This window comes from Crocodylus porosus, unplaced genomic scaffold (genome assembly GCF_001723895.1).
Source record: "Crocodylus porosus isolate Cpor-Errol unplaced genomic scaffold, CroPor_comp1, whole genome shotgun sequence".
Taxonomy (NCBI): Eukaryota; Metazoa; Chordata; order Crocodylia; family Crocodylidae; genus Crocodylus; species Crocodylus porosus.
In genome coordinates, this window is record NW_017728933.1 from 662476 (window position 1) to 676480 (window position 14005).

The 14005-nt window shown below is 44.4% G+C and overlaps 1 protein-coding gene across 3 annotated transcripts in view; it reads right to left on the reverse strand.

The window, feature by feature from the left end:
* Positions 1-5469: 5469 nt before the first annotated feature.
* The window catches only part of ARHGAP25 (Rho GTPase activating protein 25), a 43369-nt gene continuing 34833 nt past the window's right edge, over positions 5470-14005 (reverse strand). For 2 of the 3 annotated variants that reach the window (XM_019545942.1, XM_019545941.1), the window contains 5 exons: positions 12288-12361; positions 10640-10761; positions 9647-9849; positions 8544-9124; positions 6229-7638 (listed from right to left, as the gene is read on the reverse strand). In XM_019545942.1, coding sequence (XP_019401487.1) covers positions 7428-7638; positions 8544-9124; positions 9647-9849; positions 10640-10761; positions 12288-12361 — 1191 coding nt within the window. In that variant the 3' untranslated portion in view covers positions 6229-7427. Of the gene's footprint in view, positions 7639-8543; positions 9125-9646; positions 9850-10639; positions 10762-12287; positions 12362-14005 lie in introns of all 3 variants that reach the window. The other variant, XM_019545940.1, reaches the window with a different exon arrangement.

Sequence of the window (14005 nt, forward strand, 5' to 3'; positions counted from 1 at the left end):
AGTTTTGGTGTACTATATGGTACCAGTCCAGTACTATTTGGACCAGTCATTTATGGCTATTTTTGAGTACCAGGGAGAAGGGTGGGCACCAGCCATGTAAAAGGAAAGGAATAACTGGGGTTTTAGTTCTTCAGTCATTCTCAGACAAAATACCACACTCGCACTACGTCTCCCTCCTCTTTAATGGACAAGCTACACTTGCTAATGTCTGGACAGCTTTCCCACATATGCAGCTGAAGTTTCTTGCAGAAACATATAGCTTTCAATTTTATATAGCTACTAAGCTTTAAAAAGGACCATTGTGATAGTGCCAAAAATGCAACATTGATAAAGCTTGAGAGGAAAAGCTCATCTGGTTGTCACTGGTTCCTATACAAAGAGCATTCTGTGGATAAATTGCTTTTACATTTTCAACCCTCATGCCCAATGTAACGCCCCCCCCCCCCGTTACACTGGTACAAATACATGGGAGTAATGAAAACAAATGTCTATCATGAATGAGATTGTGCCAAAAAGTGAAAGCAGACCTAGAGTTGTGTTTCAGATATTTGCAGCGGCAGAGGTAATGTCCTTTCACTCATTTATTCCTGGTTAAAAGGGTTAAGATCCACTGGAATATAGTTGCCTCACATTGGAAAAGTTTGTAGAATCTAATGCTGAATGAGAACCTTCTATATCTTTCTCTACTTATTCAGTGGAACCAGAGAGAATTGCCAAATGATTCCACAGGATGGCCTCAGTCATCTATAGAAAAAAGATAGATTCATCTTGATTATGCTCTGTGGGCATGATTCTCAATTGCCCTTGTTCAATCACATAAGTCTGTGCAGTTTAAGGGCAAAATATGTGGAAAATGCTGTTCTTATACCATTTGATACTTGCTTTTCATGGGTGTAAAAGACCCTCACAGAAAAGGACCCTGCATATTTACAGAGTACTTTCTGCAGAGTCTTATTATATTTCCAGAGAACTGTACTGGTAACATCCTTTTTAAATCCATAACACAACCAATAACCATTTGATGAGATGACTTTATCACTTCCCAGATTTTCACCTCCCCGATGCACTGGGAGTTTCCAGATCACATGACCTCCAGATTGAAAAGTGCATCACTTAAATATGATCATTGAAAACACTGCAAATCTTAATGGGGAGAAAAATCTTCAAAATGGTTACTTTACTCTTTAGGAACGTATGCGGCTCAGTAGAAGCCCTTCTTGCTTATCTGCAGAGGAAGTGGAGGAATTTGTAGTTTATACTAAATTAATGTGCACTTGTTCTGATCTCCAAGACCTCAGTGACCCAGCCAAGCTTTCTCACGTCATTAAGATCGGCTGTTGGTCTATTTCCCTCCTCACACATTTGATCTGAGCTGAGAGGAGTGTGTGACATTTCCAGCACAGATGGCTATGTTTCTTCTAGGCCCATTTCATGCTAATGAAACAAAATTCCACTGTTTGTCCAACACATGGAGTAACTCTAGCACATGCTCCTCCTCAACATTGCTGTCCAAATGTGTCTTGACCCCGAGACAAAATTACCTCTTAGAAAAAGGCGTGAAGAGTTGGTTCCAGTGGCTGGAAGCTGAAGCTAGAGTAATTCAGATGAGAAGCAAGGCACAATCATTTAACAGTGAAGATGATAAACCATAGAAAAAACTTATGTTGGAGTGACCATCGCTTGGCATTCTTCCATCAGGAGCAGTGTAGTATGTTGAGACCATGAAAGAAAAATTGGGTATGTCTACACATGCAACTAATGTGAAGCTAATGAAAGTTTATTGTGCCTGAGAGCAATAAACTCCAAAGTTTATTGCCATTTGCATGTGCACCCAGGATTACAGCATGTTAAGCCAGGTCAGAGCAGCCCTAGGGGTCAGTCTGCCAGCCCCCTGACTCAACATGCTGAGGAGGGGCTGGCTGGGGCACAAGGGTGGTTCAGTGTGGGGCTAACAGGCAGGCAGCCCAACCACTGAAGCACCCTCATACCCCAGCCAGCTGGGGCAGCATCTGCATGTGTGCTGCTGCAGAGTTTTTTACTCCACAGCAGGATAGCACTTGTATTCTATTGCAGGTGTAGACGGGATCTTTGGATAGTAGAGTGGAATGGCTGTGTACAGACAATAGTGCTCTAAAGCTATGTAGACCTATGGACTGGGTTTGCAAAGCAGCTATATGAATTCTTTTGAATCCTGATTGAGAGCCCAGATGACCCTACTGTGACTTTCATATCAGCACCCCGGATATGTGCGCTCCTCGGGAAGAGAAAACAGTGCTAACTCCAGCAGTTTGACCTAGCTCTGTCATGTTAGCTGACCCCAGCACATTGGCATAAAAAATCACACTTGTTTTCCTGCTAATGAAGGTGCTAAAGGCGTCCATGCTTACCTTTTCTGACTGCAGAAACCTTGGGAAGTATTCTTGCCCTTGCTATTACTCACAGCCAGTTAAAGTTACATGGGTTATAAGAATATTTTAGTGTCCAGGAAAGATTTCCCAGAATAAAGTCCTCCTGTAAGCAGACTTAGTGGGACTAAATCTCTTAGAAATGATATAAAAAGAACCATTCAACTGCATTTGGCTGAAGCTTTGGCCTACTGGAATTAGCTCTCAGACAAATTAAATCCATACTATAGAGACAATTGGGGCTATAATTATGCAGTTAAGGCTGCAGCCAGGACTCCTTTGAACAGAAGGATCTTGTGCTTCCCTTGCAATGAGAAAAATTAAACTAGTAGGGTTTTTCCATGTCTTATTTCTATCATAGGCAGTATAGAGCAGGTATCTCTTTGGAGGTACTTCACTCAGAAGCTAGTAGGGTGTTATATCTTGATTTCTATTACTTATGGCCAGCTGCGTAAATAGCTGTAGGAAAATACATAACCACAAGGCCCCTTCCTAAGATATCTGTGGGTTATTTAAGACAATCCCCATCTCTTTTTAGCTAATTAGTGTTTCAGTCACTGAGGAGCAGCATCAGATGCTATCTGCCCTGCTGTCTCTTTCCAGGTGGGGCTGCCTCCATGCCCAGGAACCTTGCTGAGAGGGCGCTGGCTCCATTTTCTTGTGTTTCCTGAGACCGGTGGGGGGAACAAAGCTTGATTCCTCTCCTTAGACTCTCTTCTCACCTCGCTGAAAAGTAAGGGGCTACTACTGCCGTGGTGAAATCCACCGGGACGAACTCTGAGAGGAAATAGAAATTACCTCAGCTTTACCTTGTGGGGCTGTCTGCTCGGCTTGTGTTTCCTCACAGCGGTAGCAGGCTGGTGCCTCCTCACGGGGGTGCAGCCCCACTTAGCCAGGGTCTTTCCTTTCATAGTGTCTCCAGTTCAATGTTGGCCGCACCGGCCCTGGCTTTCTCCTCAGCTCACTCAGTCCTAGTCAAGGTCCCCTCAGCCCTGAGCATCCTGCTCACGTAGGTCCTTAATCTGCATACAGGACCTCCGCCTAACGCAGGAGGTATATGGTCCCACTGAGGGAAATGCCTTGCTGGACTTGGTGTTAGCTAGAGGGAATGACCTGGTGGGAATCTGCAGGTACAAGGTAACCTAGGGGATGGTTACCACCGATTGATTGAATTCACTATCTGGCAAAGGGTGGGTAAACTAACCAGTAGGGCTGAAGTGCTAGACCTCAGAAAGGCTGACTTCAGTGTGCTCAGGAGATTAGTTAGTGCGGTGTTAAAGCTCAACATCATAGGCAAAACGAGAGTCCAGGAAGGGTGGTCGTTCCTCAAGGGAGTGATCCTATGGGCACAGAAGGAGACAATCCCATTGCACATAAAAGGGGGCAAAGGGGCCAATAAGCCCTCTTGGCTGAACTGGGAAGTCCAGGAAAGCCTAAGGGCAAAGACTGTGGAAACAAGGGGAGCTACCTTGGCTCACACTTGCAGGGAGTCTGTCAGAAAGGCCAAAGTAGGATTAGAACTTAGGCTGAGGGCAAAAACTAAAGACAACAGAAAGTCCTTCTTCAGGGAGCCAAAAGAAAGGCGCAGGGTAGCATAGGACCCCTACAGGACAAACTAGACCAATTGGTGACAGAGAGGGGGGGACAAAGCAGAGCTCTGCAGTGAGTTCGTTGCATCTGTATTCCTAGACACAGACCAAGACAAATCTCCCAGCTGGATCGTAGACAGACACAGGAGGGACACCAACTCACCAATTGTTAGTGGAGGCTGAGTGAAGAGGCACTTGGATGGCCTGGATGTGTTCAAATCAGCAGGCCCGGATGAACTTCACCCAAGGGTGCAGAAGGAATTGGCCAATGTCATAGCAGAGCTGCTGGCATGACTCATGGTGGTCTGGCCAGGTCCGAGAGGACTAAAAAGGGCCAGTGTGGTCTCTATTTTCAAGAAGGGGAGGAGGGAAGAACCAGGAAACTATAGGCCAGTTGGTCTCACCTCTATCCTTGAGAAAACTCTAGAAATTTCCCCTCCATGTGGCATCTAGTTTTGGGCGCCGCACTTCAAGAGGGATATGAAGAATCTCGAGAGGGTTCAGAGGAGGCCTGCTGGCAAAGCCCTACAAGGAAAGACTGAGGGACCCAGATCTCTTCAGACTTCGCAAGAAGACGGCTGAGAGGTAATCTTGTGCCTTCCTATAAATTCATCAGGGGAGGGGAGCAGGGAATCAGAGATGCTCTATTTACTAGGGCACCCCTGGAGTAAGTAGGGACAATGGCCACAAACTGACGAAGAGCAGATGTAGGTTGGACACTAGAAAGAACTTCATCACAGTGAGGGTTGCCAGAATCTGGAACAGGCTCCAAGGGAGGTGGTGCTCTCCTGTACCCTGGGGGACTTCAAGAGGAGGCTGGACAAGCATCTAGCTGGGGTTGGCTGACCCCAGCGCTCTTTCCTGCCCAGGGCAGGGGGTTGGACTCAGTGACCTACTGAGGTCCCTTCTGACCCTAACAACTATGAATCCCTGAGACCCTCTCGCAGCAACGTGCCCCTTCTGTCCCCCTCCACACTCAGGGTCCAGCAGGCACCCCCTCACACTGCTGAATCTCCTCTGCCCTTTCTGTCTCCCTCATGCCAGGGAAGGTCCCCCTGTCCCACGCCCAAGTCAGTAGTGCCCCCTAAAAGGGCCTTGCTCCCTTTCTCTTTCTTCTTTATAATACAAAAATGAGGGGGCTCCATTGCACAAAGCTACGGTGACATTTTGGGTGCCAGGGAAGCACTTAAGGCTGTTTGTGTGGAATTTGGTGTCTCAAATGCAGAGGGGATGATCAAAGCAGCCATTCTGCTATCTGAAGGCCAGCTGCTTAGCAGTATGTGTTGATGGGGCAGTGCTGGTTGAGAGTGGCCCTATTCACCATAGTTCAAGTGCTAGGTTTAAAACATGCTAAATTCCTGGTGTGATGGATTAATACGGGGTTATAACACTCTGCTGTGGATGCAATGCCTCTATCAGGAGGCAAGCGACTGCTGTATTTATGGTTATACCACTTGAGATCAGAGGCTCAGTTAGAAAAAATAACAAGTGCTTTTAATTAAGAAGCTTAATGCAGCTATGCTTACTTCAGATGACACACAAACAGAAACATTATGGCTTGTTCACAGGTCCCCCAGAAAGACTAACTGGGTGACAATATACCAGGCCAACAGAACATATAGCACAAATGTTGAATGATTGTACTGAGCTTTCATTGACCAGTGAGGGCAACAAATATTGCTTCCCTCATGTAAGCTTTTTCTGAGGGAGCCATTAGGTTCGCTTGCTACGTTTAGCTGAAGCTTATGAGGCATAGCTACATCAAAGAGCCCTGATAGGGAGCACCTTGTTGAAGCAGTACATACATAAGACTTATTATCATGGGCCTGGTGCCTCTCTACATTACTTCCACTTCAGATTGTAGTGTGCTTGGAGAAGGCATGCTCTGCTTCACTGTGGTCCTCTCAAAAGACATGCCCCTGGAGTCCAAGGCATTGTAAACCCCGTGGACCTTTTCTGTTTACCCAACGAACCTTGTCTACCTATGTCCTTAGACCAATATGGCTACAACCTATGCCCCTATATTTGTATCTTGGCATTCTTCAAGAACCTTTCTGTTCCCTGTACTTTAAAACCAGGTTTGTACCAAGGTTAATTACATTTAAAGAAACTAAAGGCATTAGACTTCTGGATAAAGAGGCTCAGCTCCATTTTAGAGTAAGAATTACTCTCCAAAAGCTAGTCTAGCAGAAGCTAGTGGAATACACACACACACACACACACACACACGTATGCAGAATAGAAAACTTGGGTTTTTATTAGCATTTTTCCCATTCTCCTAACCCACTCTTTTTCATGCAGTTTCTCTGTGTGGCTTTCCTCTCAGCTTCTTTTTGTTTTTTATTGTCTCTCCCAAGCAGACCTTGAACCTGGTTTGAGCTCAACTCTTTGATCTATGAGGCCAGATGCTCAACTGGTCTCAATCAAGGTAGTTCCATTAACTCTACTATATATAGGGCTCTCAGTTGACAGCAGTGGAACTACCACCGATTTACTCCAGCTGATCAGTTTGCTCCAGGTGTTTAATTTCAAATTAGTCAAAGTAATTAGCCAATCCATACCTCAGTTCTTTTGCATTATTTCCATTAAGGCACCCATCCAAAGCACATTTTTGTACTGTAGCCCATCAATCCCATGTGTTTGTCTAGTGAATACGTAATTGACCTGTGTCTTATACATAAAGCCTCTAGCAGCATAAAAGTCCTGGTCACATTCAAGAGCTGGGCTTGCTTGTGAGAGAAGCTGACTAACTGATGATCAGCTGAAAATGCAGCAGAAAAAGCAACAGATTTACAAGCAGTCAAACTAAAAACATAAGGCCTCAGTCTTTACGCTGAACTCCGTGTGTGCACTGCTGGCAGAGACTAGCTTGATATACCAGTACTGAAGTATACTGCTTCAGCATAAATCTGGAGTTGCAATGATGTACACCAGAGAAGAACTCAGCCTTCAGACTGGTTTTTCTACATTGAAGCCACTGAAGGGGATTTCTTCAGGGCTACCACTAAAAAGATGTCACAGAATCATAGAATCTAGGGCTGTGTGTCATAGAGAAGTAGGGCTGGAAGGGACCTCCATAGGTCATGTGCAATTAATCTGTGGAACTACTAGCCACAGGATATTAGTCAGACCAAGGAAAAAAGAATGGCCATTTATAGGGACAACATGAATATCCAGAGCAGGATTTCAACAAAAAAGGGAAGAGGAGCTTTGAAAGCGATGCAAACCTCCTGCAGCAGGGCACAAACCAACCATAACTTCTGGGAGTGAGAAAGGAACTTTCCCCCTTTCCCTGAAGCAGCTGATGCTGGCCTCTCTCAATGACAGGATGCTGGGCTACCCAGACCCTTTCTCTGATCCAGTCTCACAGTTCCTATATTCTCTGAAGTGGGAAGATTATACACTCTGCATGTGCACATCTGCGGCCATACTCTTATTTGCTTTTGGCTTCTGGATTACTCATAGATTTGACAAAGTCTTGGATCTCCTGCTCTAGCACCTTGTTCCTCTTCTCCACGTCTTCCCGTGAGCGCTCCTCATTCTGAAGCTTCAGTTCCAGTGCTGCAGACTTCTTCTTCTCATTCTCAAGTTCTCCATTCAGCCTAACCACCTTGGCCCAGACATCATAGTTTTCCTTCTCGAGGCTGTAAAGGAGACAGTGGTAGAAAGTTAGCATTCAGCTCTTGGTAATTCAGGCTTCCACGTCATTAAGCAATACAATACTGAGAGCTTCCTTCCCAAGTGATATGGAACAGGATGTTTCCCTCAGCCTCAACAGCTCCTCTCTTAATGCTTTTGCCCACCCACAAAACCCATAGCAAACAAAAATGCCCTGTTAAAACAATAGGGCAAGTGGGAGAAGATAACTAAGGTGCAAACTGTGCCTACTGAAGTAGTACTGAAAATAAACTAAAGCTATAATGGCCTAGATGGAGTACTGTATCCCTATAAAGGGGTGTTCTGCCTTTCACCAGTAGGTGGAAATGCATGTGGAACCATGGGAGGAAACATGGGCTTCAGGTGGTTTGTTGGCTGTGGGTTACTGTAAGGCCATGCTGTGTTTCCTGAATATGGGCAAGAATTCTTCCACTATGCCACACTGGAAAACTCCTACAGGGGCAAGCAGTGATCTGACTCTGAATTTTGTCCCTAACTGCCGTGAGTTGGGAATTTTACAAGAGATCTTTTTTGTCAGAAAATGCAGATTCATAAAAGCCAAAAACTTTTTTTGTGGGGAAGAATGAGTTTTGACAAATCTCCTGGATTTAAAAAAAGTTCTGAGCATTTCAGAACGCCAAATTTCAACACCGTCAAAATGGAAAATGTTGTTTTCTTGTTCAAAATGACTTTTTATGTAGAAATTTAAGCTACAGTTACTTTTTTTTAAAATCAGAATGAAATATTTCCAAATGATCAAAATCAAATTTGGTAAATCTAATTACATGGCACTGTAGTACTGCAAGTAAGCATTCCCATAAGGTATTAATGTTATGCTCATGTGAACTGAGGTCTTTACAACCTCTAGAAGACTGTACTTTGAACCATTTACCTCTTAATTTGTTCCTCATAGTCCCTTTTCTGCATCTCCATTTCTTTTTTTAGCTGTAGGATTTCGTGATCCTCCTGATCAGAGCAACAGTCCTTAGGATCAGAGGCTGGACTTGATGTCTCCTTGTGCACATGGCTAGGGCTTTGGCTTGATAAAAAATCTTTCTCAGAACTGCTGCTTGCTGTGCTTGGCAGGCTAGTGCATTCCCCACTTTCTGTCTGAGATGTAGGTACATTATCATAGGTTGAAGCACGCTGAGTGTCAATCAGCCTAAAAAGGCTTTGAGACAATGTTCTCTTATGTCCCTCTGTTGGAGAACAGGGAGAAAGTGGACTCCCTGCAGAAAATTTCCAAAATTCACTGTTGAATATGTTATTTTTATCATTGCTGGCTTTTTCCCCTTTAAAGGAAGAAGTTAGGAAAGATTTCCTGTTGGGGAGGGTCTGAGTTCTTTTCCTCGATTGTGCTTTCCACATTCCTAAAGTATCTGTGGGTTGGTTCACACAATTATCCTTCACAGCTATGCCTAACCTGGCAGTTTCTCCAGAAGCAGTGGAACTGCTGACATCTAGGTTTTCTCTCTGAAACAGAGTGATGAACATTAGGATAATTTCACCCAAGATACATATTTCTGAGGTAAACATGCAGTCATACTGTTTATTAAAGTCACATAATAATAAGCCAATACATTACACTTAATGCTTCTTAATGCTTCTTCAAATTTTTCTACCAAAACATTTTTAATTGTAAATTCAATTTCCCATCAAGTTGAATTTTCTCTGGGTACTGTCTGCTTTCCAGGGAACATCTTGACTTAATAGTAAACTTGTTAGAGAATCAAATAACTTAAGAACATCCAGGAAAAGCACACACCTACTGCAGATGCCTCCTCTGCCTAACAACGGGTATTTAAACCCAAAAGCTTGCTAAGAAGAATTTTTCCAACTATTTGAATTGGTCTAATAAAAAATATCAGATTTACCCAAAGAACCTTGTCTGCCTATGGCCTTAGATCAACACAGCCAGAACCTAAACCCCCTTAATATTAAGAGAGCATTTACAAAAAACACCTGATGATCATTTCCCATAGGATCATGTCTTACCATTTGGCCCTGGGTTGATGTGTCTGGCTTAGCTGCTGGTGGGTCTTCTGCAGCATCCCAGCCCACAGAGCTGCGTGGTATGGGGGCCTTCTTGGAATCATTCTTCTGCATGGGTGGAGATGGAGGCACATCTTTAGACATGGGAAAGAGATTGGCATGCTCACTGATCATCACGGTCATCACTTTCTGGATCTGGGGTGTGCCTGCAATGGAAAACGGACATGGCCTATAGCAACAAGGAATAACTCATTGAGCAACTGAGCCAGGAATCCATTGAGCGGAAGCAAACCAAGAGAGGTTCTACTTCTATGGTTTATTATGGAAAATGCAGTATTGGTTACACCAAAGCCAATAACATATCTGGCTGAGCAGCCTCTGACACTTGAGGATGAGGAAGGAATTCATGCCATTATTTTAAATGGGGCATGCAGGCTTACATTTTTCCTATCCTACCATATGTTGTTAAAAGCAGAGTGGAATTTGGGCATTGGGTGAAATTCACCCCTGGAGAGAGACTGGGACTTACATAACATACAGGCCAACTACATTGCTAAAGAGCAAAGGTCTGCCTCTGTGCAGATCAAAAGCTATTTTCTATTAGTTGTGATGTACTTTTCCCCTTGCTTGCAAGTACAATTGCACGGGTCAGCTTGGTTGCTATTTCCATGAGCTTCTTGTGTTTTTAAAGGTAAGGAAGCTTACCCACAGCTTCCCCAAAGCCTTTCAGCCAGAGGCCAAAAACACTGTTAACCCACTTTTATAAAGTATTTTAAATGCACAGTGTAAGTGCTAAGTTTTATTATTGTAGAGGTATTTATAGCCTGACTGCCTTATTATGACTAAATATTATTGGGCAGAACCTACTGTCTCCAGGAAAGATAGACTTTAAGCTTCATGTGTCTGACTTAAGTTTATTGTTTTAAGACTCTGGATTCAGGGATCATTTAAATGCAGAGAGGGGGCTGCCTGACCTGTTACTGGAGTCCATAATACCTTGCATAATAATAGCAGGGTCTTCTATCTTTGGCCTGATGAGATTCACTCCAATCACAGTTGCCAGATTATCCACACTCATCTTGTTGACGCTGGAGTTGAGCTGTATTTCATGTAGGAACCTGCCAGGATCCAAACGCAAAACATTCCAAGTTGGAAAATGAATAGTCTGCAGACAAACTCTACAAAGCTGGGGTTGTAAAATCCTAACAATACCCCAGCTCTGCCTCTAAGCCCCAGTACAGAAATCTAGCTACATGGCTCTTTCCACTGCAGTGCACACAGGGGCTTTGTCTGCAAGACATCACTGCAGAAGCCAAAACTGTCAAACAATGAGAAGACATGTCCCCTCAGAAACAAACAAAAAGAAACAAAGTCTGGTTTGATTCTTAATGATGTTGCCAGAGAAAAATGAACCATCAACCAGGGCCAGGTTGGGCTGGGCGAAACTCAACAGTTTCACTGTGTAAGATTTTGGCTGGTGCTGTCCTCAGTTTTGACTCTCACTGGTTCACATTACTCAACATGTGAGCACACATACCAGGAAAAATTATACTCACTGGGAGCATCTACACAAGACATTGCTGAGTTGCCTAATTAGTTCTGCAGCAAAATGTCAGCATCTACACGTGCAATGCTATTAGGATGGAATAAACTAATTAACTTTGATGTAGGATGGTACTGCCAGACACAAGTGCTATCCTATGATGGAGTTATTTACTCTGCCACAATGTACGTGTAGACGCTGAGGGGGCTGGCTGGACCATGAAGGTGCTTCAGTGTGGGGGCTGCCTGCTGGCTAACTCCCCCAGGGCCCCCTGCCAGCCAGGGCTGCTTTGCCACAGCTCAACATGCTGCGGTCCCGGGAGCATGTGCAAACGTCATGCTCAGGAGCAATAAACTCTGGTGCAAATTGCCCACAGAATGCTGCTGAAATCAGTAAGTCCTTAGCTTTTAAGACCAGAAAGGGCCATTCCAATCATCTAGTTTCATGCATGGCACAGGCCAGAGAATTTCCTTCAGTTTTTCCCAGCAGCCAGCCCAAAGTCTGCATCTGCCAGAGCTAAATTAAACCTAAAGAGTTTCCCTCTGACTTACAGGCCATTCAAAATTAGTGAGAACCCTTCAGCTGTTTTCACATGGAAACACACTATTAACATACCAGAAGGCTTTGGGAGAAATCTCTAAATTGCCCCGGTGCTCAAAGTATGTTCTATTAAAAGATCCATGAAACCACAAAACCTGGAGTGCCTAGATCTGGGATTTTACAAAGAGAAGAGCCCATTTTTAATATTCAGATTCAAATCCAGGGTCAGATTTCAGACTCCCCCTATGTCCTGGGGCATTTGGATCAAAGAGGGTGGTTACAGCCCATTTCTCACCACTTATGCCTGTAATTTCAAACTGTAAGAAAACCCTGCGGCAATCTGGAAGGTATTTTTTCCCAAATTCATTTATCTCTTCTCTCCTGGTACAGATCTATAACAGATGCTCCCCACGCAGCTTTGGCATCTGAAATCTTAAGGGGAACATGCAAAAATCCCAAGGCAGCCTGATGTTTCCTTTCTGCCCAGTTATGGTTTCACCCATAAGTTTCCAGCCACCAAGATGAAAGTTGTGCTGTGTGCACACTACAGGGAGAACATACCTGCAGATATAGCTGAGGAGGTTGTAATTGTCTCGGGGAAGGAGGGACAGTTGCTTCTCTAACTCCTGATGACCCTGAAGATAATTTAAGAATTGCTTGGTAAAGATTCATATGTATATACATGAAATCAAAACCCTCCATAAGCTCACTCATTTTCTCACTCTGTCTTTACGGCTGGGGACAGACGTTGCACATAAACCAGTGTAAGTGATTGGAAGCTGGTTCAGATCGGTAACACAACAGAAGTTCAGTGTGTATAAATCACTTCCAAAGTGGCTGGAACCGATAAACCTGAATGAACTTAACTGATTTAGGTTAAATCGGTTTATTGAACTTCTATCCCAGATCCCCTCCAGATTCAAGTTAACTCATAGCCCCCCAACATCCCAGGATGCTTTGCACCTCCCCCACAGGGTGGGCAGGCTAGCTTTGGTCCAAGCTGTGTGCTCCAGGCCAGCAGGGAGGCATGCTCTAGTACACCCTGGCTTCTGGCCTGACCCATTGTAGGCATGTGGCTGCGTTTCAGGAATTAAAAGTGAATGTCTGTTCACTTGCTTCTATCTATGAAGCTTAGACTATGAAGACTGAATCAATTCAGCCTTCAGCTTGTTGACTGTCTGTACTTAGCCTGGAAGTACTAGTACCTGACTAAGCCTGGGTTGCCAAGATGCAAAGTTTCCATCAGGGCTAGATTTTCAGCAGAGCTCAGCTCCCATTTCAGCAGCAAATAAAATAAATGAACAGATCTTTCAGAAGTGCTGAGGGCTCAGCAGGTCCTATGGCTAGATTTCCAGTGATTCTCCAGTGGGTTAAGCTCTTGATATTTGACCACACATATTCATACTGCATTTACGGGATCAAATTATTTGTAATATGGCACCTTTTATCCTAAATGATCCCAACATGAAACAACCTACAAGAATCACCTGAACCCCATTGTGCAAAACACAAAAACACAGAACAAAATGATGGCCCATGCCCCAAAAGCTTACATGGCTTAATCAAGATACTGAAAGTCAGGAAATGTCAACCAGGAAATGTCTCTCTCTTTCTATGGGTATATTCATAGATTTCATAGACATTAGGGCTGGAAGGGACCTCAGAAGATCATCGAGTCCAGCCCCCCGCCCGAAGGGCAGGAAGTCAGCTGGGGTCATAGGATCCCAGCAACATAAGCATCCAAATTTCTCTTGAAGGCATTCACTGTACGTGCATGAACCACCTTCGGTGGCAGGCTATTCCAGACCTTGGGGGCTCAGACAGTAAAGAAATTTTTCCTTATGTCCAGCCTGAAATGGCCTTGCAGGAGTTTATAACCATTCGACCTTGGGGCGCTTTGGTGAACAATTGTTCCCCCAGATCCTGGTGAACACCCCTGATAACTTATAGGTGGCCACCAGATCACCCCTGAGCTTGTGCTTTTCCAGGCTAAAGTGTCCCATAGCTCTCAGCCTGTCGTTGTAAGATCTGTTTTCCTGACCTCTGATCATGTGCATGGCTCTCTTCTGCACTCTCTCAAACTTCTCCACTTCCTTTTTGAATTGTGGAGTCCAAAACTGGATGCAGTCCTCCAGCTGCGGCCTCACCAAGGCCAAGTATAAGGGGAGAATGACATCCCAGGATTTGCTCGAGAAGCATCTATGGATGCAAGCCAGCATTTTGCTTGCTTTATTAGCTGCAGCATCACACTGAAGGCTCATAGTCATCTTGTGGTCAAT